At 47.3% G+C, this 23,438-nt stretch overlaps 1 protein-coding gene and 1 long non-coding RNA gene across 6 annotated transcripts in view; both read right to left on the bottom strand.

The window, feature by feature from the left end:
- The window catches only part of EXOC6B (exocyst complex component 6B), a 292,399-nt gene that overhangs the window by 54,683 nt on the left and 214,278 nt on the right, over positions 1-23,438 (bottom strand). For all 4 annotated transcript variants that reach the window (XM_080592091.1, XM_080592089.1, XM_080592090.1 and 1 more), the window contains one exon: positions 18,398-18,471. In XM_080592091.1, coding sequence (XP_080448217.1) covers positions 18,398-18,471 — 74 coding nt within the window. The remainder of the gene's footprint in view (positions 1-18,397; positions 18,472-23,438) is intronic.
- On the bottom strand, positions 360-18,390 carry LOC308195147. 2 transcript variants are annotated; one of them, XR_013951286.1, is made up of 2 exons: positions 3,847-18,390; positions 360-3,746 (listed from the first exon to the last, which is right to left on the bottom strand). It is a non-coding gene; the product is annotated as an uncharacterized lncRNA (long non-coding RNA). The 2 variants fall into 2 exon arrangements; XR_013951287.1 differs by having other exon boundaries at positions 3,976-18,390.

Raw genomic sequence — 23,438 nt, 5'->3', positions numbered from 1 at the left:
TGGGAAGAGTTTCAGGAACCTCCAAGAAAAAGATGCCAGGAGCTGGGCAGCCTCTGCTTTAGAAAGGGAATCATCTGAGACGCTGGCAATTCACTTGTCAGGCTTTTAGCATGCGGAGGTTCATCCTGAAACACAGCGATGCTCAGCCCCCCCCCCCCCCAAAAAGGGAGAGGTTGGCCAGCCAGCAGGGCTGCAATGTTTTAGCAAATCTTTTCAAAACACAGTGAACACAAACCCTCAAAATAACCTAAACAGCAAAGGGCAGATGAATCCCATTCTTCTGTAACATCTGGGGAAGGGTTCCTCCCAAAAATGAATTCTCTAATTCTTTCAGCTTTACACTAGTTTAATTTTCCTTAAAAAAAAAATAAAAAATAAAAAATACTTCTGTTGTCAGGACTGGTTCTTACACTAGTCCCAAACTGAAAGCTGAGCGTTATGGGGTTAATAGCTTTGGTACCTACAAACCTAAAAGGCAGCTAGAGACAAAAAAGAACCAGAGCATTCTCAGAGGAGACCAACGAATGGAGGAGAGGCACAGGCTGCAACAGGAGAAATCAAAATGAAACACAATGAAAAAAATTAAAAACAAAACAAAACATTTCCCAGTGACAGTGTTGTAGAAATGCAGTAAAAGGGGTCCAGGGAGGTTGGGAAGCCCCTGGGCCAGGCCCTGAGCAACTTAATCCAACTCTGTCAACCTTGTCATTGGCTTCATTTGAAAAATATCCATCTGGGTCGTCTATTCAAGCTCCTTTAAGGAAAGACTCGATGTCTACCCTCAATTTTATTCCCTATCACCAAATCCAGGCTTCCTCGGGACGTTACAAATGAGAAAATGCCCATCCGAAACCTGCACTCCTGCCTCTTCCACAGAAAACAGCTCAAAGGGGCCAGGCTGCTCGTGCTCGGGGCTGTGATGCTCTTGCTACGGGTCTCTCATGTATGTTCTACTGCAGGACGAGGGTTTAGGTTCTGGTTCAAAACAGTAATGACGTCCTTATGTAAGGGAATACCAAATTATTGAATTATATGAACTCTGCAAACAGATACAGTATGAAGATAAAAACGAACTTTCCAACCTTGGAACCTGAACAGTGCAGCCTTGTAGATTGGAAACACTTCTTGTGTCCTTCAAAGCAGCCTTTAATGGGACACCAGCAACCCCAAACTTTAATCCCAGACTCGCCTTCTGCATAACTCGCTGCACCACCTCATCCCGACCCCGAGCTCGAATGCTGCCGCCGAGCTGCCGGCACAGGGGCTTGAGGCTCACGTTCGAAATGAAACCCAGCTTGTACAGTAAATCACAGGTACTGCATGCGCGATGCTCGTTTAAAATCAAGTCCATCGATACGATGTCAGCCAATAATTCAAGTCAAACAAGAACGTCAGAAATCCTGGTAGAGCTGCTGAGCACGAGGCTTCCCTGCAAGCGAACTGCTGGGTGCTCGAGTGCAGCCAAGCAGTGAGCAAAGCATCGGATCAGAGACACGGATCTGCAAACAGACGGGCTGAGGGGGAGAAATGAGAAAATGAAAACAAACATCCCTTGTTCGTGCTCCTGCTCCTGCAGTCAGTGTGGCTACGCAGCCCGCAGAGACCCAGAAGTTGGTCTCTGAACACAGCAGAAGAGAAGAAATGCATGCAGACAACGCAAGCACCAAATGCTGAGAACTAGCAACAAAAGCCTGGCGTTACCCAGAGCTGGACTTGTGTGAAAAGGGCTGAAAACAAAGCAAGAAGATGAAGACAGAGCTTCCACTACCACGAAAAGCAGTGTCCTGCAAATCCTGCTTGTAGCTGCTTGGCCAGCTGCACCACACAGCACCCAGGCTGTGCCACAGCGTCCGATGGGGAACGAAAAGGCAGGAGGAGAAGGGCCAGATCCTGCACTCTGGCCAGAGCAAGGACGCTGCAAAAAGCAAACCAGTGAAGCCTCACTGTAAGTGGCCACGGCAGGCTCAGAAATGCTTTCTGCAGACATCTCCAGCAGGTCTGGGAGGAGGACCCTGCGCAGCTGCAACCCCGTCTGCAGCTCCCTGGAGGCGTTTGCTCCTTTAAGTCATCCTGCTGGCAAGTCAGTCCATTAGGGCAAAGCATTAAAAACTCAAACTCAGCTCTGAAAACGGCAAATGTAGGTATCTGGAGTTAGCACTTGAATTTAAACTAAGCTGAGATGTGACCACCAGGGCGGTACCTCCCCAGCACGGTGCTGGGACGTGGCTGGGGGGGACTTTGGAGGGGACGGGTGCCACCCACCTGGTGCTGCTGCTGCAGCCTGCTGGGGGCACCTCCAGCTCCCGTTAGAGAGGCAGTAAATGAGCTGTCTGACCCCACGATGGGGGCTGTGTAACGCAGCAGAGCCAGAACTCAGCCCATTACAGCACTGCACGGGCTGTGCTGCCTCCGGCTCTTCCACTTCCCCTTCTCCCACCCATACGCTGATTTTCTTCTGGCCTTGCCTAATGAGCTGAGCTGCTGAATCAGTTGGACACCTCCAAGCCACGACAGGCGGCTCCACATGTTGTGGTGCTGCTAATGTGCTGGAACCAACCGAGGGATGCTGCTCGCTGCCTGAGCACAGCACGCAGCGACCGGGGAGCTTTACTGGGGTGGATTACATTTCATTGGGTTTTGTATCTTTTTCCACTATTTATATCATAAGCGTGATTGAATGAGAGAACAAATAAATAAAGCATTACTTCTGCAGCCCATTACATCACCTTTTCTTCTTGGAAAACTTATTAACTTCGCATATATTGATCCATACAGACACATACTTACTGTACTCTCTTTACTAACGCAGAATATTCTCATCACAGGCAACTGTATGTTAGAGGATAACCTGTAAGAAAAATACGCTACTGGAAAGTAATTTGTGCTGGGAGGTTCCTCCGCTTTCCATCCAGAGCATCTCCCTCCCGTCTGTGTGTGCAGAGCTGGGCTCAGACCAGACTTTGCCTCGCACACAGGCAGCCTGGGGCATTTTCCCCCTTGCAGGCTGGCCCTGGGGCACAGCAGGCGTTCCCAAAGCCACGCTGCCCTGCGAGGCATGGAGCAAAATCCTCCTCGAGGGTGCAGGGAACATCACTGCTGCGTGGATACCTAAAGCAGAGCATGCGCAAAGCATGTGAGGAAGAGCCCAAGGGAGTGACAGAGCAGTCACGAGTGATGCATCCTTCCTGTAGCTCATCAGAGAAAGCTGTGAGTGCCTGGACAGGATCATTAAATGCCCTAATTAATGAAATCTGCGATTAAGGCTGTGAGCAATGCTCCTCTTAAGGCGACGAACCACCTCAGCTGAGATGCCAATTGACACTCATGGAAAATTTCCACCCGTTTAAGGGGATGAAATGGAAGCAGCAATTGCCACAAATTGGGAAACGACATGTGCATATTTATTTTATCAACCTGCTTTTACTGCTACATAGAATAACTTACCCAAGAGGTTATACACCAAGTTTGTACCCGAGTCATTTAAAATAATAATGCCTACCTCCATCAAGGCAGAAGAGAAAATTGTGTGAACTCAGTTTGACCTTCAAGAAATCCCTTAACCTAAAAATATAAAAGACAAACTGTTTCCACTGAGAGCTGCTATATAAAACCACCCTCAATAAAAGTGCCGGACTCCTTTCAAACTAACCTCAAACACGAAGCAAATTCCAGCGTGCTATTTTCCTCTGGCATCCTGGAATGTAAATCTCAAGGACAGAACTGGCTGTTCAAATTAGCTCCTACTCCTGCAGAAGCAATTGTTTTCAAACAGTTTTGAAAAGCAGTTGTGCGCAGGGTGTGCATTCCAGGAAGGATTCCCACCCCCCTCCAGATTTTAGACATTACAGAGAAACCGAGCAGTAACAGGCTTGGTGCACGTCGCTTCCAAGCTGTCACAAAAAATTAACCACGATTTGCTTTTTCTGAAATCTTCACGGCGCAATCGCGGCGACTCGACACCGCGACGCCTCTGACCTTTTTGGACTGGATCTCCCAGAGGCCGGTGAGAGGTTTGTAAGAGCACGAGGCCGTCCCCGGGCAGGAAGGCTCAGCCTGCACGCGAGGCTTCGTGCTCTGAGTCAGCGTGCGGGGCCCGCTGCTGGCTGCGGGCACACCCCGCCAGGCTCCTCGTCAGGTTCGCTTAATCTTGGAAACAAAAGATTCCTATCTAGCAGCGCTGTCATTCCTGATTAGCACATCATTTCCCCATCAGCCCTAATGTCAGCAACCAAATTAAGGTATTACACTCTGGAACATTTAATGTGATTAGGTTGGAGGAGTATTTACTCTTCCACTTGGCCTGCCGTGAGCAGGGGGATGGGAGATGCCAGGTGAGCCTCTGCACGGTACACACCTACTGCTCCTTCCTGGCTGGCTGGCTGACACCATGTAGCACAAAAGCCAGACTTTTTTTTTTTTTCTGAAAGACTTTCAGCACATCGGGGTGCTCCAGCCTGCGCACTAAGCACACACAAACTCTGATAGAGTTCAGAGACCCAGGCTCCATCCAGGAGAAGCTGAATTTCCAACGCCAGGAGCTACCAGCCCAGCTCAGAGCCTACCAGGGAGACAGAACCAGGTATTCATGTGAAGATACAAAAAACCACAGAAATTAATCTGCTGCTCACAAGAGGTCTCATCCCCAAAGACACAAACCCCCCAGCCACGTGCCCGAAGCAAAAGCTTCACAACCTCAGTGCCTGATCAGAGCGAGTCCCGGCCCGGGCTCTGACCAGCCAACCATCAGAGCTGAGCGATCAGCCAAAAAAATAAGAATCGGTTCACCGAGCTAAACTATCCCATTTCAGGAACTCGGGGTTTGCTCCAGCAAGATGAAGGCTCTCGGTGAGGTACCGCATCCAGCTCCCGCTATCCCAACAGATTACCCATTAAGCACAAGACAGGCCACAAAGCCGGGCCAGCTAGCAGCTAGTATTACAGTACAATTTTCGTTCTGTATGTCAGGGCTGGTCCACAGCCCTTCAAACTGTGAATATACTCTTACAACTGGATTTCCAAGCTTCAGTCAGAACAACTCAAACGTCTCCTGAAAACCCCTCTCCCCGTGGCCCCTGTTCTCGACCACCACGAGTGGCTATGGGGGAACAAGTACCAGGATCTCCCCGTCACTCTGCTGGCAGACCCTTCCAAATTTAAAGCCATTTGTGGCTTTTCCCAGGGACTGCCTCTCCGAATTGCAGCATTTCTGGTACTCGCGTGGCTCTGAAGCACCAGAATTGTGACAGCAAGTGGAAAGTTCACCCCTGCCCTCTGCAAAGTGTCAAACCTGCTCTGGAGAAGGAAGGAGGCGGACGTTTTCCTGTCTGATGGAATCAGCGAGGGGCTTGAACCCTGGAATAGGAGGACACAAAATTCCACATGTTTTCTGCAGTGTGAGGTTCCTAACAGCAGCAGCTGTGTAACCCCCTGTAACCGTGGTTCCCCTGCACTATGAAGCGTGGAAGGAGTATCTGGATCCACACAGCGCCCGTCCACAAGTTCAGCCACACAGAGTTAAGAACAGATTTGGTGGCTTCGCTGTTCTGCAGCAAGATCCTCCAGCTCCAACTACTTGGTTTATTTTTGGCTCTTTCTTCGTAACAGTAATAAAAGGATGATGCGGCTCCCTGAAGCTGATTTTAATGGATCCATTCAAGGAACAGCCTCGCTCTGCAATTATCATGCCTATCCGGTCCAACTAATGTGCTTGTTTACACTATCTGGCAAACTCCAGATCGAATGTCATTTCATCACCGGGATTCTTTTGCCTAAGCCAAGACCAACAGACCATGGTGGTAATTTAAACACTGAAAGCATGCACAGTATCGATCCACGAGCCTTGACGCCAGCTCGCTGTTACACTAAAACACATCCCCAAGGGAACTCCCTTCGGCAGGGCACGACAGAGAGGAAGAATTTAAATGAATGAAGGAGAAGCCTGCTAGGGAGATGAATATGCACCGGCACATGACCTGGGTAAGCGTTGCGCTTGGTGCGGTTCGAAGCATGCAGCCACGTAGCTCAGTTTGTTCGAAGGAGCAAGGGATTATCCGGGAGAGCCACGTGAAAACACACTGTCAGCTGGCGATGGGTCTCTGCAGCAAAAACCTGCCTGGCACAGCCGCACAGCCCCGCTGAGGCAGACGCAGTGCCTAAGAACGTGTTAAAGCATCCAGAAATAACAGGCGCCAAATGAACAGATTACAGCTAAATATAATAAATGCCGTCTGAAGTTACGTCCTTCCCTTCCCCCCCGACTCTCTTCCTCCACTTTCGGGATTTACCTGTCTGCAGGCGCAGACAGACGTGGCGCGCGGTGGAAACCACCTTGCTCGTAACCCCTGTGGGAAACAACCAGATGTTTCTGCTTTTTGGTGCAGAAGAGACAGAGGTTCAAAACCGCTCTAACGAACATGTTTTTTTTTGACAAGAGCCACCCTGTGTGCATTGCAAGGGCCTCTTGTAGAAGGCTTTGTAGATAACGTGCCCCAAAAGGCATCACATCTTCCCACTGTATGGGAGTGGGAGGCGGGGGAGAAGACCTCAGGGCTCTTCCATCGCTTAACCTCGGCAGAGCCGAGCGAGATCCTTGTTTTCTGCTTGACCCCATCGCGAGGCACAGCCATTTCCAGAGGAAAAGTTCACTTCAGCTGGAACCTCAACATCCCTTGGAGATGTGCCATCCACTCTCAGTGGAGAAAGGGGGAGCCCTGCGAGGTACATCCCAACAAAAGGGGCTTGTTACGGGGCCAAACCCCTCATCTCATGTGTTACTGCATGCAAAGAGTGTTGCTCTACGAACTGTTACAGCGCACAGCCAACTCATACTCCCCTGCAAAGCACAAACTCCTCGGTGGGACACCTACATTGCGACATACCGAGATGTGCTGTGCCTCTCACCCTCGTTTGCCCTCTTCTGCATTGCCTGGCAGTTCAAGAACCTGAAAGTTCAAGTGGTCTCCCTGATCCAGAACGAACCTGTCCTCACTTCGTTCAGACTCCATACCCGTTCTTTAAAAAGTTTAGGTGTAAAATCTGTGCATGCGTTAGAGCGGTTTCACACTCAGGCAGCTCCTCCAAGCCCCGCAGCAGAGAGCTGCCACTCCTCTGGTGGCCAGACCAAATCAATCTTTATCAATTAAAGGCCATTAGCCTAATTGTTCTCTTCCTCCCTGCACAACCAGCACGCTGAGCTCTCTCAGCACGCCGCTGGTCTCACATACCGCCTTGGAGGTCACACGTTGTTGTTTTGGATATGTATTAAAAACAGGAAATAATAAGCGTACTTATCGTAATATTGCATGAAAATCGCACACCGGATTTCTAATGCTTGTTAAGTCTCTGGTGTTTCGGTAAAGTTTGTTATGTTTCCAGGATTAAGTGTTCACTTTACTTACGGGTAGGAATGCAAAGCTAGAAAGTCAGCCGAGGGTATTTCTGGTTTGTTCACTTGAGGCTTTTTTTTTTAACACTGGGTGTGAAACACAGCTTTTGGAGACCTTGTTCCCTACTCCTGACTCCCTGACATTGTGTAGGCACTGAAACTGCCTAGCACACACAGCTGGAACACAACCAGCTATGGGCTAGAACAAAACCCGTCTCATCTTCCATTACGTCTATTAGTATCGGAGCCATTGCCTCAAAACTCGATTTTGTCACTCCAGCAGACGTTGACATACGTCTAATGAACCACCCAGCAGCCACACAACCGAGCAGCTCAGGTCCTGAACAGAGCTAGCTGATGCCACTTTCGGCACGCAGGGGCATCCACCAGCTGCTGCTCCAGCAAGGCACAAGTCCCCCGAGTGCCCGTGTCCTGCCAGCCTGTCTCTTGGGGACGTCTGGGATACCTCTGGGCTTCTACGACAGCAGCAGACATCCACACTTGGGTACCACTCCCCTCCTATTCTGGAGGAAAACTGCCCTTAATCACTGAAGTGCCAATTCAGAGTAAGAGCACAACACTTCCCACTACCACTGGATCGACGCACTTAACAGCACTGACCTGGAAAAGAACCCGTTTAGGCATCTAGCAGCAACAACTCCTGCGTTATATTTAAAAGCAGACATGCCCTGGAATCAACAGAAACTACAGGCGTGTAAATGATTACTTCTATCGTGGGACGGGGGGGAGCTAATAGAAAAGCTGAAATAAATCATACTGTAATGTTCCTTGCTATATAGTGCCACCTTGCTGTCAATTCATCAATAAAAATGACAAATGCAAAGGGCTGATGCTTTCGTACAAGACGTGCGGTGTGTTAACTTCAAGTAACCGAGCTCCACGAGCGAGCTGTTGGCTGAAATACAGCATTAAAGCCAGCTCAAAGCCGAATCCTGAGATCCCAACTGTGAGCACAGCTGGAGGACACGGCTCCTCCTTGCGGGATGCTCCAGTACCGGTGTCAGCCCTGCACCTGCTCTCTGCTGCACTGGCTGGAAGCTTGAAGAGGACAAGTTCTCTCTCCGCTGCCCTCTCTCCGTCACCTGGCCCTTACACGTCAGTCTCCTGCCTTTCCCCACTAACCTTATCTCCTTTATTAACCTCTTAATCCACGTGTGCAGCACCAGTCAATACCTGCACTCCTTAAATCAAATGGGAAAATCAATGGGGAAGTCTGACAGCAGACTGCTCCTGGACCCGCTGATTAAGAGGCAATTAACAGCTCGTTCCTTAAGGATCAGGGAACCAACAGCTTCGCAAACAATGCCTTTTGCAATTGTCATCTTAATGGATAAGGGCACCAGTGGGCTTGTCTTGCAAACCTTCCCCATGTGTTCGTCACACCACCGATGGCTTTTTGATTTGTGTGATTTCCGAAAGCGGACCAGCCATCAATGGGCTTTCCAGGAGCTAACGTTTCCTTGCTCTGAGCCCACAGCCCAGCGACCCAGCTCGAGAGGAATTACACGGATGCAAGGGGATCCTGTTTCCCTACGGCTTCAAAGAAAAGGCTGCTCTGCGGAGGTGACTTTGCCACCCACCGAGGCCCAGCCGATGCGCTGCGGGGAGACCCAGCCGCCGAGCCAGGCTCCTCGCTTTCACAGCAGCAACAGGAGCACTCGGGAAAAAAAAATAATAAAGAAAAGGAAAGAAAAGCCCACACTGCACAAGGTGAAGCTAGGATGCCATGAAAGGCAGCCCAATAAAGGCTCCTTTATGGATGGCGTTTCCATCCAGGCGGCTGAGCCCTTCCTCTCCGGCTCAGGGGTGACAGCTCGCGAGCACGCCCCGATCACCGGAGCAGATTCGGTTTCACAGGCAAGGATCTCGAGGTTAAGGGCACCCACCTCTAACCCTCTCCGTTCCCCAGCAATCCCGCCTCAATCAGCAGGTTAAAGGTGAAAGCGGGCCTTATAAGCCGAGCGGTGTCCGTTTCCCCGCTCAGATGGCTGCCTCGCGGCCTCCTGCAATTAGAGGGCCCGGCGGGGACGAGAGCCCTCCTGCTGCCCGTGGGGGCGAGCTCCTGCTCCTTATGGCCCACAGCAGACGCCTGAAGCAACAGCAACCTGCTGCAGGGTTGGGGGGCACCAGCAGACAGAGCTGAGGGTGCCCGGGGGAGGCAGATCTGCAGTTGTCTTAGAGGAATAAAGCCCAACCACGAGCTCCTGCTCTGGTGTGCAGTCCCCTTTGGCTGAGGTTCTTCATGGAGTCCCATCAGAGTGGCTGCGCTGTTTGCCATCAGAAAATATATGTGAAAACAAGAGAAAGGAATGATGAGTGATCCCATAATGTTTTTACTGAATCGTCCTCAGCATACAGGCTTGGAAAGAAAATGTAATTTCACTGCTAACATCAGCAGAGCCACGCAGCAGCACTGGGAGTACGGGAGAGCACAAACCAAACCTCAGCCATGGGGGTGGCACGAAAAGCCCAGTCATCCCCGAGCAAACCCCAGAAGTCAACCCAGCACAACAACTAAGGTAAGAACAAGCAAGTCCTACCCCACCACCCACTGATTTCAGCAGGAGCCGGATGCCTAAACAAGCCAGGTGTTCTGTTCACACGGCGGCTCGAGGAATTTCATACGCAACCAGGACCTACCAACATGTATCCCTCTCTTTAAAAATTCTCATTTCCTCCTCTTCTTTCTTCTGTCTAGCCCAAGAATCTCGGCATGAAAGAGGATTTGGTTGCTTTTTGTTTGTTTTTGTTTTTATTGTTCCACTCTGTAAAGTGTCGACAGACCCCACAATTTCCATTGCCATGCACTAACGAAAGAAATCCAGGCAGTGCTTTCCGCGTAAGAGAAGTGCTAACAGAATATGTTTGCACTCTTGATTTTATGTTTGAAGGCTCTGGGGAGCATCCAGGCTCTTTAATTCCTCAGCATGCCAATACATCCTTCCTGGATCAAGAGTGATGGATTCTGACGGAGCTGGAGCAGCCGAACGGACGAGGGATCTGTGTGATTTTAATATAATTGAACTACAAAAGGGTATGTTTAAAGTAACACTAAGACTAGCTGAAACTCACCAAAGCAAGAAAAATCAGAGTTAAGGCTCTAAATCCGCTCTGAGCTCATGCCTTTGTGCGTCTTTCCCTCTCCGCATTCCCCCTCTGCAGAGCCCAGCGAGCAGCAGCCTGGATTTTCAGCACAAACTTTGAACCAGCCTTCCTTTGTGAGTCAGACATTTAACACTGATTCAAAAATAAATAAATTACTTAATGTGCCCTTTTCAAATACTGGTGGGTTTTAGGCACCAAAAAATAAAAAACATACCCTGAGCCTAACAAGCAAGAAAAACAGTGGTTTGGCCAAGCCACTGGAATGTCCTCCCCGGTCCTCTTGCAGCGGGTTAGCTGCAGCCCAGGGGATTCTCGCGCAGTTCCCTGGGCAATGCCTGCCCAGCGATCCAGGTCTGAGCACATCTCCATGGCCGTGCACACAAGGATGCACCAGAGTGGACAAAGAAATGCCTCTGTGTCACCTTTGATGGGTCCCCAGTACGGATCGCCCTTCCTGATGCCTGCTCTGGATGCACCGGGCAGCACCGGAGCTGCAGGAAATGCCCGCGTGGTGGCATCCAGCTGGAGCTTTAGGAGGTAGCACCACATCTTACAAACCATCTCCTTCCTTCTTAGATGTGTCCTAACTGCTCTGAGAGAGATTTTAGTCAAGGTCCAAGCGGTCACCAGCAAAGAGACGGCACTTTGCTCCCCAGGGTGCTACCAACAGAGGTTAAAGTGGATGGTGCTAACAGCCAGGAAGAAGGATCACAGCACGAAGCAAGATTGAAGAAAAAAAAAGGCCCATCACGAAATATCTGCGGGGGTTTGTTTGTTAGCTTTTGGGTTTTTGAGTCATCCCATTCATCTTATCTTTCTGTTTCTTCACCTCTTCCAAGTTTCCTAGGGTAAGGGAGATATGAGGACAAGGAGGGATGGGCACAAACACCTGAACGCCCTGGCGAATGGAAATGGAAAGGGATTCGGAGCGCAAGCAGTGACACGGCAAGAGATCCCATGTACTCATGTGAATTCCCACAGTTTAGGGGCTGAAGCTATGGTCACGCCTTGCTCACAAGTGAAACAGGTACTACGTCTCACCACAGCAGGTTTCTTTCATCTCTCCGGCTTCCAGACAACCTGAACTGAAGGGACCTGGCCAGCTCCACCTTGCACAGGGCATGCGACTCACACAATACGAGTATGTTAAATTCACGAGGTTTTAAATGGGCCTTAATAAATGAGTGACTGCACGCAAACTGCTTCTTTCCACCAAGTGATTACAACAAACATTTTCAAAACCAAACAATTTCATTTCAGATACGGATTTGGAAAACAAACCCAGGCATTTCTTGGGAGATCAAGCTAGTGTACAAGCCTTATTTTGTTAACAATATCATTTTATTACCCCATGCAGATAACTTTTGAGAGGAAACTCAGCATGATGCTGAAGCGGCCTGGACAGCACTGAGGTCCACCATAAATTAACAGCAGACTGCAGTTTTGAAATTGGTTTCCACGGGCAATTTGGCATTTAGAAAAACCAGCCTAATTTGAGTCTGTGTAAGCAGAGAGGTGTGACAGAGGATGAAGGCGATGGTATCTCCACTTCTGAGAAGCTGATGTGGCTATGGCTGCTGGATGCCTGGAAAAACATTTATCACAGTCATGGGTATTACTAAACAAAATACCATTTCATCGGCAGCAGTGTGTTCGGCTCCAAGGCAGACACATTTAGCCTGCCCCTTCTGGTCTCCCTCATCTGTTTAGACTCCGCAGTTCTTCGTGTTTGCACAAGAACCGGCAAAATGGGCAGTTCTTAGCTGGCCTGTAGGCACTACCGTAATGAACATGATTAATAATGGTTGATGCATTATCTGAAGATACCAATCTGTGGAGGGAATTCGGAGAGGAGCAGCAAAAGTAATTAACAGCCTAGAGATATGATCTTAACAGCAAAAACCTGTATTTAAGGGTAATGATAAAACTAGCTCAAACCCATCACTGACGGGTAATTAAGAATTAAGGCTGCAACGGGAACATGTGTCTTCACACCTCGTTTCCTTACTGCACAGGAACGAGATAACATTCGCAATGAAAGATTAATAGAATCCAACATCTCGCTTGACACCGCTTGGAAGGCAGCTCCAGGCAGGGCACACGCAGGATGGCTCCCAAGAGCCAGCACAGCTTTGCAGAGAGCTGAGCTGGAGAGAACAGGATGCTGAGGCCACGGAGCAATGGTTAAATAATCAAAGCAAGTGCTATTAAGCAAGGACAGAATACAGGGCAAAACCGAGAGAGGGTGCAGTTAAAAGGGGACTGTAAGTTAAGCGAGATGTAAAATGCAGATGGTTTCTTCTACCCGAGGGTTGGTAAAAGGGCACTAGGCACTACAGATGACCAGAAACCGAACTGTAGAAGACTGCTCCTCAGAAAATTAGGGCGTAGATCCCCCACGATGCAGTCCTCAACCAGAGCAGTGCGATGGGCGTTTGTGTGAACCAGGCAAGCGGCAAGGACAAAAACGGGCGAGGTAGTGGGCCAGGCGGTCGGCAGCCTGCAGAACGCTTTGGAGATGGAAAAAAGCAATTGTCAAGGAAGTAGATTAGATGAAACCAGTGAGTCACCTTTTCATCTCTGCCTTGCTGCATCCAATGATTAAAGCCGCAGCTACTCCGTCTGCAACTGCTCTTACGACAGAAACCCGTGCTTCAAAGACGCAAGCAAGTACATGTGAAGAAGAGACATCTCGCTGAGATGTTTAACTTAATTGATCCTCCCTCTAATACGATTTCCAACTTCTATTGCATCTACCAGCAAAACAAGTGGGGAAAACTTAGCCAAACCAGTTTTACACCTAACGAACTTCTCTCCACACCACTGCACTCTCGTGGGACTGGCAGTCCGTATCTCAGCAGGCTCAGGATGGGCTCCAAGTTCACCCGATGTCTTGCTTTCACACTGCTCTTCAGATATCTCCTTAGACTTTACAGGGCAGGAAAACCACGTCTAATTGCAAAATAAAAAAATAAGTTTAAAAAAAAAAACCAACAACCCAACAACCCAGGGCTTCCTGCCTAGTGGGAACAAACCTGCAGGTGGCCTGGATGTTGCCTTGAAACTCTTGGAGAGACTGTCTCCATCCTCCTACCATTAAAAGAGTAGAGAGGTGGCCAGAGCCTTGTAGTGTCACCTCAAGGCACATACCCATCTGGTCTTGGCCCTTCTGCCCAAATTTGCAAGGGCTTCCCCTCAGCCACCATGCTTGGGACTGGATACTGAAGCTGTGGACCACGCAGTAGCAGGAGACAGAGTTACACCTCCCTCAATACAGGCTCACCTCGCACAACTCTGAGCTTCCAGAGCCTTTAAAGCAGCCAACAACCAAGTCAAACGGAGTCTTAAGAACCCCATTTATCATGTGATAGTTGAGGCTAAGCTAGATATCCACAAATACCAGCATTACCCTATCTCTCAATGCAACGTTCACTCTTGCAGTTCCTTAAAAACGAGCGTAGAACCAAGAAATCCAGATCTCCCCTTGGTCCCTCTCAAGCCTGAGCTATGCGGTGAATTCTCTGATGTCTAAGGGATGAGGTCACCCTGCAGCTTTTCTCCAATATCCTGGCTCATATTTTCACAGAAATTTCTAGGGGAGTTGTACCTTTGAAGTCCACCAACCAAATATGGCCAAAATGGGCCAGAAGATTCAGAAGTCGCTGGGGGAAATTAAGATAGAACAAGTGCACATTTCGTAAGGCTCAACGTTCCTGCCTCACTTTTTATTTCATGTCTTCTAAACGAGAAAAAAACCCTCCAGTAAGTATGTGAACAATGCGGAAAAGATTTGTATGAGGGGAAGACAAATGGGGCACAGAACAGGGACAGAAGGGAATTCTGTTCTTCAGGGGAACGCTCTTTTTATTAAGCATCTCTATCAGAGGAAAAATTAATGCATCAGACGGAGACCTCTCATTACGCAGCTGGCCGGCATCCAACACAAACCCACAGTAACCACAACTGGCTTTCAAACACAGTAAAAAGAACACATAAAATGTTTGCTGTTTGACAGGCGGTAAGCAGAACAGCTGTTACACACCCAAAGATAGTGTTTGCCTATCTTACCTCACCGGCGGCGTTTGAAAAGCTGATGCTCAAATTCGTAAGCACCGTCCAGTTATAACCGGTAAGCAAAACAGCGAAACGATGGAGTAGAAGATGGGAACCTCACAGCCCTCATCCCTCGCACACCCGTGAGCCTCCAGAAAGAAGGGCTCCTGGCCGCACTTCTCCAAATCGCCCTTGATGCGGAAAGTTTGCACTTCCAGTGGAAATTCGACACACAGGATTTATAATCCGCTGGACAGACGGAGAGGCCTCCAGTAAGGAGCTCTAATCCAGCTAAGACATTCCCTCGCTAGAGCCCAGAGTGAAATTCTTCGAGTGCTGGAGACAGATTTTCCTTGGCGGGCAGCCACGAGTGTCGATCTGGCTTCTAGGAGAGATCAGCATGGCTGAGGATTGCAGCGACTTCACAGACAAATATAAAACCTTCCTCTTCAACCATCTTGCTTATAATAAACCCATGAAAATGAAAAGCTAAAACACTTCCAGCTGGCCAGAAGCTGTGGAGAGCACAGTGAGCTTATTGCATGTGCAGGCTCGGGCTGATCCGAAGTCCCCTGGAGCTCCTCAGTGGCACTGGGACCTGCAGCGGGATTCGGGCCCAAGTCACTTTTGAAAGAAAGATGCGGCAGACCAGATTATTGAGGCGCCTTTCATATTTTAGCAAGGTTATTTATGGAACCAGATTTATTTCAGATTTCCAACGTACAGCAATGAGCACATGTGAGCAAAGTTTAAACTTTAAGGGGAAAAAAGTAACTATTGCTTCCTTGTAAAGCCTTAAATATTTGAGTAGCACTGTCAGACACTTGTTATAAAAGGGCTCTTACAAAGGGATTTGAGATGCAACTCGGTTTACTTTATCACTTCATTAAAGGCATTTATGGATTTATAATTGTCCCAGGATGGGAAGAAAATTCACTTTTAAAATTACTGTCTGCTCAGAATTGTAATTTTGATCCTCTGGGCTTGACTCTTCTCCTCTTTACCATGCAATGATGGGATTTCTCCCAACTTCCTTGAGGACAATGGGAAAATCAGGGTTTTCTTTGTGCAGAGGGATCTTACATTTGAGTCTGCTGCACTGAACAAGGAAGAACTCTGGTGCTCCTAGACAACGACATTTTAATAAGTCTATTTTCCATTACACAGATCCGTATTTGAGATACAAAGCCAATCTCTGCATTCTTCTACCATTTTACATTTTATTGTTCTAAGAATTAATTTTGGTTTTAAAGTAACTTAATCCCACAATACTTTGAAATTTTTCTCTTATCTAGAATTGCTTTTTAGCAGCTCAAGGTTGCCAGTACTGAAATACGCTGGGAAGGGAGGGGGAAATCTCTTTAATCACCCTACTTTGTGCATTTTTTGCCCAGTCATTTTTCCTCCCTACACAGCAAAGCTTGACTGCTTCTGCCTGCTCATGCAAAACCACACTAATTGACAGGACAGCTCCAAGGTAGGTATAAAGCTACCTGTAATATAAACCCGAAATTACTTTTAACCTTTTGAAAAGTCTGTCTGGATTTCAGGTTGGAAACACCCTCTCAACAACCATGCAGGAGTTCCTTCCCAGGCAAAGGAAAACAGCCAGAAACGCAAACGCTTTCAGGTGGTAACTTTTTCCCGTTCATCATTTTATGTCAACATTGATTTAACATTCAGCGGCTTGAATGAGAAAGAACGCCACGCCTAAAAAGAACAAAATAAAAATAAATCAAAGAAAAAAAGGAAGACCTCTCTTTGCTGTACCTTCATCCATCCACCCTTCCAGCTCTCTCCAGCTCCCAGGCCGGGCAGCTGGAGCCTTGGTCCGACAAAAAGTGCTATGGTGGTGGAAACATTCAGCCCCGGAGCAGCAAAAGGAACTTCACACAAAGTCTGATGGCACGTTACATGTCACAGGATCAGGGCATCGACAAGCTGGGAACTCTCTCATCTTTTCATGTGGTTGCTAATCTCAATAAACCAGGGATCAGTGGACTGCTCTGCTCTGCTTGGTGCAACAAGGTGTTGTCCTTTTTCTGTACAATACTTGCCATCCAGAAGAACATCTAGGACTGCCTGTTCTCACCTGGCACTCAACAGGCCAGAGCATTTCCCTTTTGTCCTTGCAACATTAAGAAAAGCTATTATTTTCAAATGCAAGGAGAAGGTGGGACTGCCTTCCAAAACAAAGAAGAAAATGTTCTGTACAAAGAACATTTGACAGAGGAGGAAGAATTGTCGAGGGCTACTGTTCAGCCTTCTCCTCACTCACGCTGAATTCATTTGGCTGCGTTTTGCAGTTATGAACCATACAAACATTTCACATACCCCTGTCTCCTGCTAATGCACTGGCTCGGAGCAGCTGAACCTCACAGAGCATTTTTAAGGCATTTCATTCTTCAAAAAGCCACAGCTTTCCTCTTCAAAATCCCTGCATTCATGTCTTCGTGCTTGGAAAAGAACCAAAAAGCCTCCACATTTCCTTATACCCAGGAGGTTGCAAGTGCATTGCGTATTGCAGTCAATAAAGTGCCAAGAAGCTAATGAAGATAAAAGTGTCAACACGTAGCAGTGATACCACACACCTTTTCCATGTAGCTGTTCTAACCATTCTGCAATGAGATTTGGCAGTTACTCACGGGTCCGAGTACACAACGCGACCACTCGGCGTCTCGGTGTTATTAAACTTATTGCTGCTCTGCAGAAGTGTCATTGCATGACAGATTGCTCCGCACATCAATTGGATGCAGAGAAGTTCTCAAACCCTTACGGGTTAAAAGCGGCTCCAGCATGAATCAGAGTCACAGTGGTAAGGAGATCATCGATACAAGGGATTATGCAGATTTAAGAAATACCCTCGGCACCCGAAAGTTTTCAGAATGCAAACTACGTCAACCCTGAAAACAAGAGGCACTGCATCATGATGGCAGGAGGGACAAAGCCAGGGGGGTTTAACAGACAAAAAAAGATTGTTTTAATAGGAGAGAAGCATCAGTCATTGAGTCTTACTTCATTCAGACTTTCTATCCAACCCATCCATCTTCGGTGCCAAGAGATGACAGGACCACCTCACTTTTTCCCCCCAGCCTAGTATATCAATAATGCCCATTTCTACCCCTAACAAATGACTCGCTAGAATGGCCCCTTTCCCTCAACTGGCTTGCCAAGCCCTACGAATGCCTCAGTACCTGCTATGGTCAAGTTGGCTCTAACGGGGCCCCTTGAGAGGTGGGCACCGATGGGTGGAGCACGGTCATCTTCTCCAACAGCCACTTTGTCATTCGGGGCTGGGGACCATCTGCGAAGAGGGGACCGGGGCGGGGGAGCAGGGCCAAAGACAGACACAAACGCGCCCCGCGCACACCCTCCCCACACAAACCGGAATGCAAATTCCTTCGCCCTCGCAAAACGCCCCTCCGGGCATTATCTGTGAACAAAAGTGCTCGAGGCAGGCGGTCTCTGCATCAGTGCTCTCTCTGTTAGCAACACCTGCTTCGCGTCAGCCGGCGGAGTCGCGGAGTTATCTTTTTGCCATGGCCGCGGAAGCCAACGGGAGCACAATGGCCCCATCGGCCAGGGTCAGGCACGGCTTTCTTTCTGGCCCCATACCACCAGCCCTTTTCACCTCCACCATCTCCAGGACCCCGGAGCGCTAAACAAGGAGGTGGCTTCGAACGCGGGGAGGCGGGGGAGCGCCTGGGGGGGAAATATAGGTCTCTGGCGTAAATCACCAACGCCGTTTCCCCTCCTCTCCCTTTCCTTAAGACCTGATGGTCTTCAGTCACACATCTTAAAAGAAAAACAAAAAACAAAAACACAAAGACTTACTTGTCTCAAGTCGATGAAGGCCAACTGCAGCGTGTCCCCTTGGAACCCAGGCACTGGGCCGGATCTGGCAAACTCTGTGGGAAAGAAAAGAGGATAAAAAGCGCCTTTAACTAACCATGGACAGGGAGATTGGCAGACGGATGACAGGGAAGACAAGAGAGGCTGGGGGAGAGGAGGACCGCACTTCTAAGGAGTCATGTCTCCCTCCCTTCAGCTTCTTTGTTCGCCCTTCAAAATTCGTGTCATCAAAACACCATTAATTCCACCGTCCTGACAGCAAGGAAACTGTACTAATTCGACCTGAAATTTATTCCCATGAGCCGTACTGGGCTTCAGAGTATTTGTTTTGTGAATGGACAAACAACTCACGGAGAAGAAAGGGGGGGATGGGGGTGGAAAAGTTTTTCCTCTCAACACAATAAAATCTTCAGCTGTGAAACTCTTTTCAGTTCCGAAAGCTATTTATATTTTAGGGCGCTGAAGGAATTTTCTAATTTCACGCCTGTCACCAGGCTCCATAAGCATTCATCAAAAAAATATGCCCAGCCGCATCATTAATTATTCGGCAGCAGATTATTTGCATTATCTGGTATGGCGTGCTATTGCCAGCATACAGTCACCCGAAATGGGAAGAATCGCAGCCATTATGCGGCATATTTATTTATTTTGGATGAAGACATCTGACAACTGAATAACATTGTCTTCTAAAGCAAAGAGAATATTTCCAAGGCCACATTTACCTCCTTCCAATGTAATCTGGCCAAAATTTCATACTTAAGTCATTTATTTGTCTTCTAATTCATTATTTAAACCAAGCCTAAAGCCACCAAGGGGGACTTTAACAAATACATGTTAGAGGACCTTAGTTCTTCAATGCCATTTAACAGCTTTTACTTGGTAGCGCTCATGAAGCCAATCCTTAGTTCTTCCATGCCATTTAACAGCTTTTACTTGGTAGCGCTCATGAAGCCAATGACTGCACATATTCAAGTGCGCCTTTTGAAGATGCGTCCAAGGTTGATTTTGCCCAACTTCACTTAGTTTTCACCCTCTTTAGCTACAGAAATAATGGCTTTATCTCTGCGCTCCACGCAACTTTTCATCACCAAGGGGACCTAATTTGTGAAGCCACAACTCAACATCATGAAAGACTCAAGAGGGAGTTTCCACCCTTGGCAGAGTTTTGCTGCTCCTGCAGACTCTGAAGATGTTGCGTGCTGGAATGGAGAGTTTTCATGAGATGCAGCAGAGCGTGATGGCAGAAAAGAACAAGAGAAGGGAAACATATAACAACCTACGTATTTCTGCATTGCGTAACGTCAAAGTCTACTATTGCTCAACTATTCTGGTTTTCACCATACAGGAATCCTCCAAACCCTCCAGAATTCCCATAAAACTAAGGAATAAGGAAGGCTCGGCAATAAGAAAGGAGGATTTTCCCTTCTGTCTCCATGACTGCACAAAGGTACTAGACGACACAGCCTGTCCTGTCCATATATCCTAAGCCATTTCAAGCCATTTCTTGAATGCTTCTTTCAAAAGTTACCTCGTTTTCAAGCAAATGACACAAAAGAAGGCAAACAAATCATTACAGACCTATTTCTAAAGACTTATAGCAGTCCAGTCATCTAAGCAGCCCCCATGGCATTAACAAGAGCAGAGTAATGAATTTAGTTGGAATTCAGACCTGCTCCTGAACTGCCTATTTCTGGAAATCGGAGAGGGGTTATTTGTCGGCTTTCTGGCTCCACCTTCCATTAAAATCTTGGGATGGAGAACATCCTTCAATACAGACAGAGGGCACAGCTGCAGGGGCACAGCGGCCACTTTTCAGACATTCACAGCTTTGCTTTTTAATGCGTGCAGATGCCAGAAGAGCTCCACGACTGAAACGATCACTCATCTTCGCAGTGATCACTCAAGTGACAACTGCTGCAGGACAATAAAACAGAAGACTGCTTCTCTTTGCAAAGTCGAAGCAAAGTTGTTTTGTTTCAAAATCTAAACACTGACTAACAAACATGGTTTTAGTCATTATTTGTATCCAGTGCTACCATTAGAAACAGATAATAACAAAAAAAAATAGAAAAAGTATGTAAACATTTAGATTTTGAAAAGCAAAAGCAGGAATCAAAGCTAGGAGAACCCATCCATTGTTGTGTCTATGGACTTCTTGTCACTTTTGCACAGGATGGGACCAGACAGAGACAGGAGCTGCTCAGCTTCCAGCCAGTTTCGCTGACCAGTACTGCAATATTTAGGCTGCAAATAGTCTAAAGTGAATTCATATTTAACCCTCAAAAACTGTTTTAATTAATTGTAACTGCATAGTCATCTTAATGTACATTTGCTACAAAACTTGAGTGTAGCTTGCCTGAACCAGCACACACACACGCAAGGCAGGGCTAACACAAGCTTTCTGAATCTGATCTGCAAGGGATAAATCATCTTTACACATTCGCTGTACGCCCCACTGTCTCATCTGGAAAAATTATCCCCAAAGCCACATCGATCCTAAAATACCCCCACGTTGAAAAAGCACGTACCTGAGAAGCTAAAAACTTGTAGATGTGTGAAATAGCCTTTGAGCTGCTTCTTGCGAGGTGAACCTGCCCCGGGCTGCTCCGAGCCACTGATGTCCCTACACTGACGTACCCAAGAAGCTGGCTGAGCCGTTAGGTCCTACACTCTGAAGATGGGGTCACATCATGTTACTAATTATATTTGAAGCAACACTGGAAAAGGGCAACCCTGAAAGGACTGCATTGAAAAGAACTTTCTATTTTAGATGTAAGGGTTTCACAGCTGCTAGGAATCTATTTAGAAGCACACATGGAGTTGTGAAATTTAAGATCTTCCCGGAAGCATGAATTTCGAATACTCATGAGAAAATGCCTGTGAGTGGGTCTTGAATGTTTTCACAAGACTCGTGAATTTGTCACTACTGTCATCTGCTCACGAGCAATCCAAGATGGATTTTATCCCGAGCCATGGCTGCTAGTCGGCAGCTCACCCTCAGCTATCTCCTACTAAGCAACCTTTGGGGAGCAACACCGGGGGAGTTATGGAGTAATATTGCCCTTTAACACTGCACATTACAACAATGGTAGCACATTGAACACGCTCTTTATGAACCAACATTTGCTTGAACAGTAATTCCCATAAAAAGAATGGATTGGAGTCTCTGCAGTATTAACAATGCACATGATATCCAAGAAGTGAAATGACATATGAGATCATATTACTTGTATTAGAGGAGAAATTAGATCAAGAATATGGCTTATATGCTACAAGAAAGCTGCTACAGCAATTGACTATAAGGAGCCAGAAGAGCAATGAATGCAATGCTTCACCCCACGGTTGTTACAAAAATAGCCGTACCTTCTGTAATCATAGGTCACATTTTACATACCAATGCCACAAACTTATTTTGGAAGGAGAAATGAACAATGTCTTAAAGAAAAAAAGAAACAAAGAAGAGAACAGAGCTTTAGAGGAAAAGACACAGCCAGTTCTTCTTGGTTTTAATCTCTTCAACCAGATTTCAGGATAATTTTCTCAGAACAACCAAGCACAGTGCTGGCCTCGGTACTGTCGGATTCATTTATTGTACTTTCTCCACTACCAAGGCAAGTGGCAAACACTGCAAGCCACCTACAGTACAGCCCCTTGAGCAGAAAATTACAAGAGAATAGAGCAGATCAGTATGCGCCTGTTTGTACAAAGCATTTAGCCAGGCTAAAGGGTTGAGAGACTTGTGTTCAGGCCAAAAAAGTAATGTCTTTGCAAGGTCTACAGGCTTGGGCCACCCAGGGCAGGTCACAGAGGGACTCTAACCTCTCTTCCAAAACATTTCACCAATGAAAGAATCAAGGAACAGGAACCGTTAAGCCCTTTACAATGAACAAAGAATAAAGAGTTCAAACGCACACAAGAAAAGAGACACCCACTGTAAATTAATGACACAGAATTGGAGGAATCTCTTTCTGTAAATCGTACATGGCTATATGCATAGGGACAGGGTCTTATACATACTGTGTGGTTAAAATAAACACACCTGGCTAATTTATTCCTCAGAAGATCATTTTGAGGCAACATTTTCTAAAAATTACATGACACCACCATAATTTATGATGGCAGACCTGCAGGATCAAGGTTATAGCAGCTCCTCTTGAGGGGAATCTGAAACATCCACTTGCGGTTGCATCTCTCAAGAACAAGTTTTTGTATTAGGTGAAACAACCACATCCATCTTCCCTAATGAATGATCTAGGTGTTAAAGTCATTGTCCTTAGACAAACTCTTGGAAGACCATCTTAGAGAAGTCACACAACAGGACAGCTTGCTCCTCACCCAGGGGTGCAAAATGACACCTTGAGGATACTCAAGCTGAAGAACAAATTTTTGCATGGACTCTGGAGAAGCTCACAAGGCAAAAATGAAGGAAGTGATAGGTAGGAAAGTAGGCAAGAGGAACAGAAGGAAGGTCGTCTTGGCAGAAGTCATATTGTTCTCTTCACAATTTCTGCCGAGCTTATATGAGCTATACCTCCACCCACACCATTCCCATACAGCCCTGCTTTGATAATGTTCCCCATTAAAAGTCACATTAGCAAAGCTCATCCCCACCTATGATATTCCACAGAGCTGCAGGGAGAGGAAAGAGTCATCCAAAATACACTGAATAGCATCAGATTATATATAAAGACTCTGTCACTGGCATTTTATTCCTCTGATGGAACAAAGATGAGCCTGGAGTTCCATCAGAGCCTGGAGAGGGGTGGTCTTAGAGCTCTGCTGGTCTGCAGCCGGGGCTGAGGAACATCCTCAACACTGGAGAGCAACTCCTCATTCCTGGGCCACCAGATGTTGTCAAGTAGAACAAAATGGCTATCTTCAGATGAAATTGTGTGAAATGTGTGCAATGAAAATTGGTATCTGCTAATCTACAGGATAGGTCTACAGAATCGAGCTACAGATCTACACAGGTTCCCAAACCCAAGACCCAAGATGTGCAGTGGATGTTTCTTACCAGATATGA

This window comes from Anser brachyrhynchus (assembly GCF_964034855.1).
Source record: "Anser brachyrhynchus genome assembly, chromosome: 4".
Classification (NCBI taxonomy): Eukaryota; Metazoa; Chordata; class Aves; order Anseriformes; family Anatidae; genus Anser; species Anser brachyrhynchus.
The sequence above is the reverse complement of the archived record's forward strand: the minus strand, read 5'-3'. Positions and strand labels throughout refer to the sequence as shown.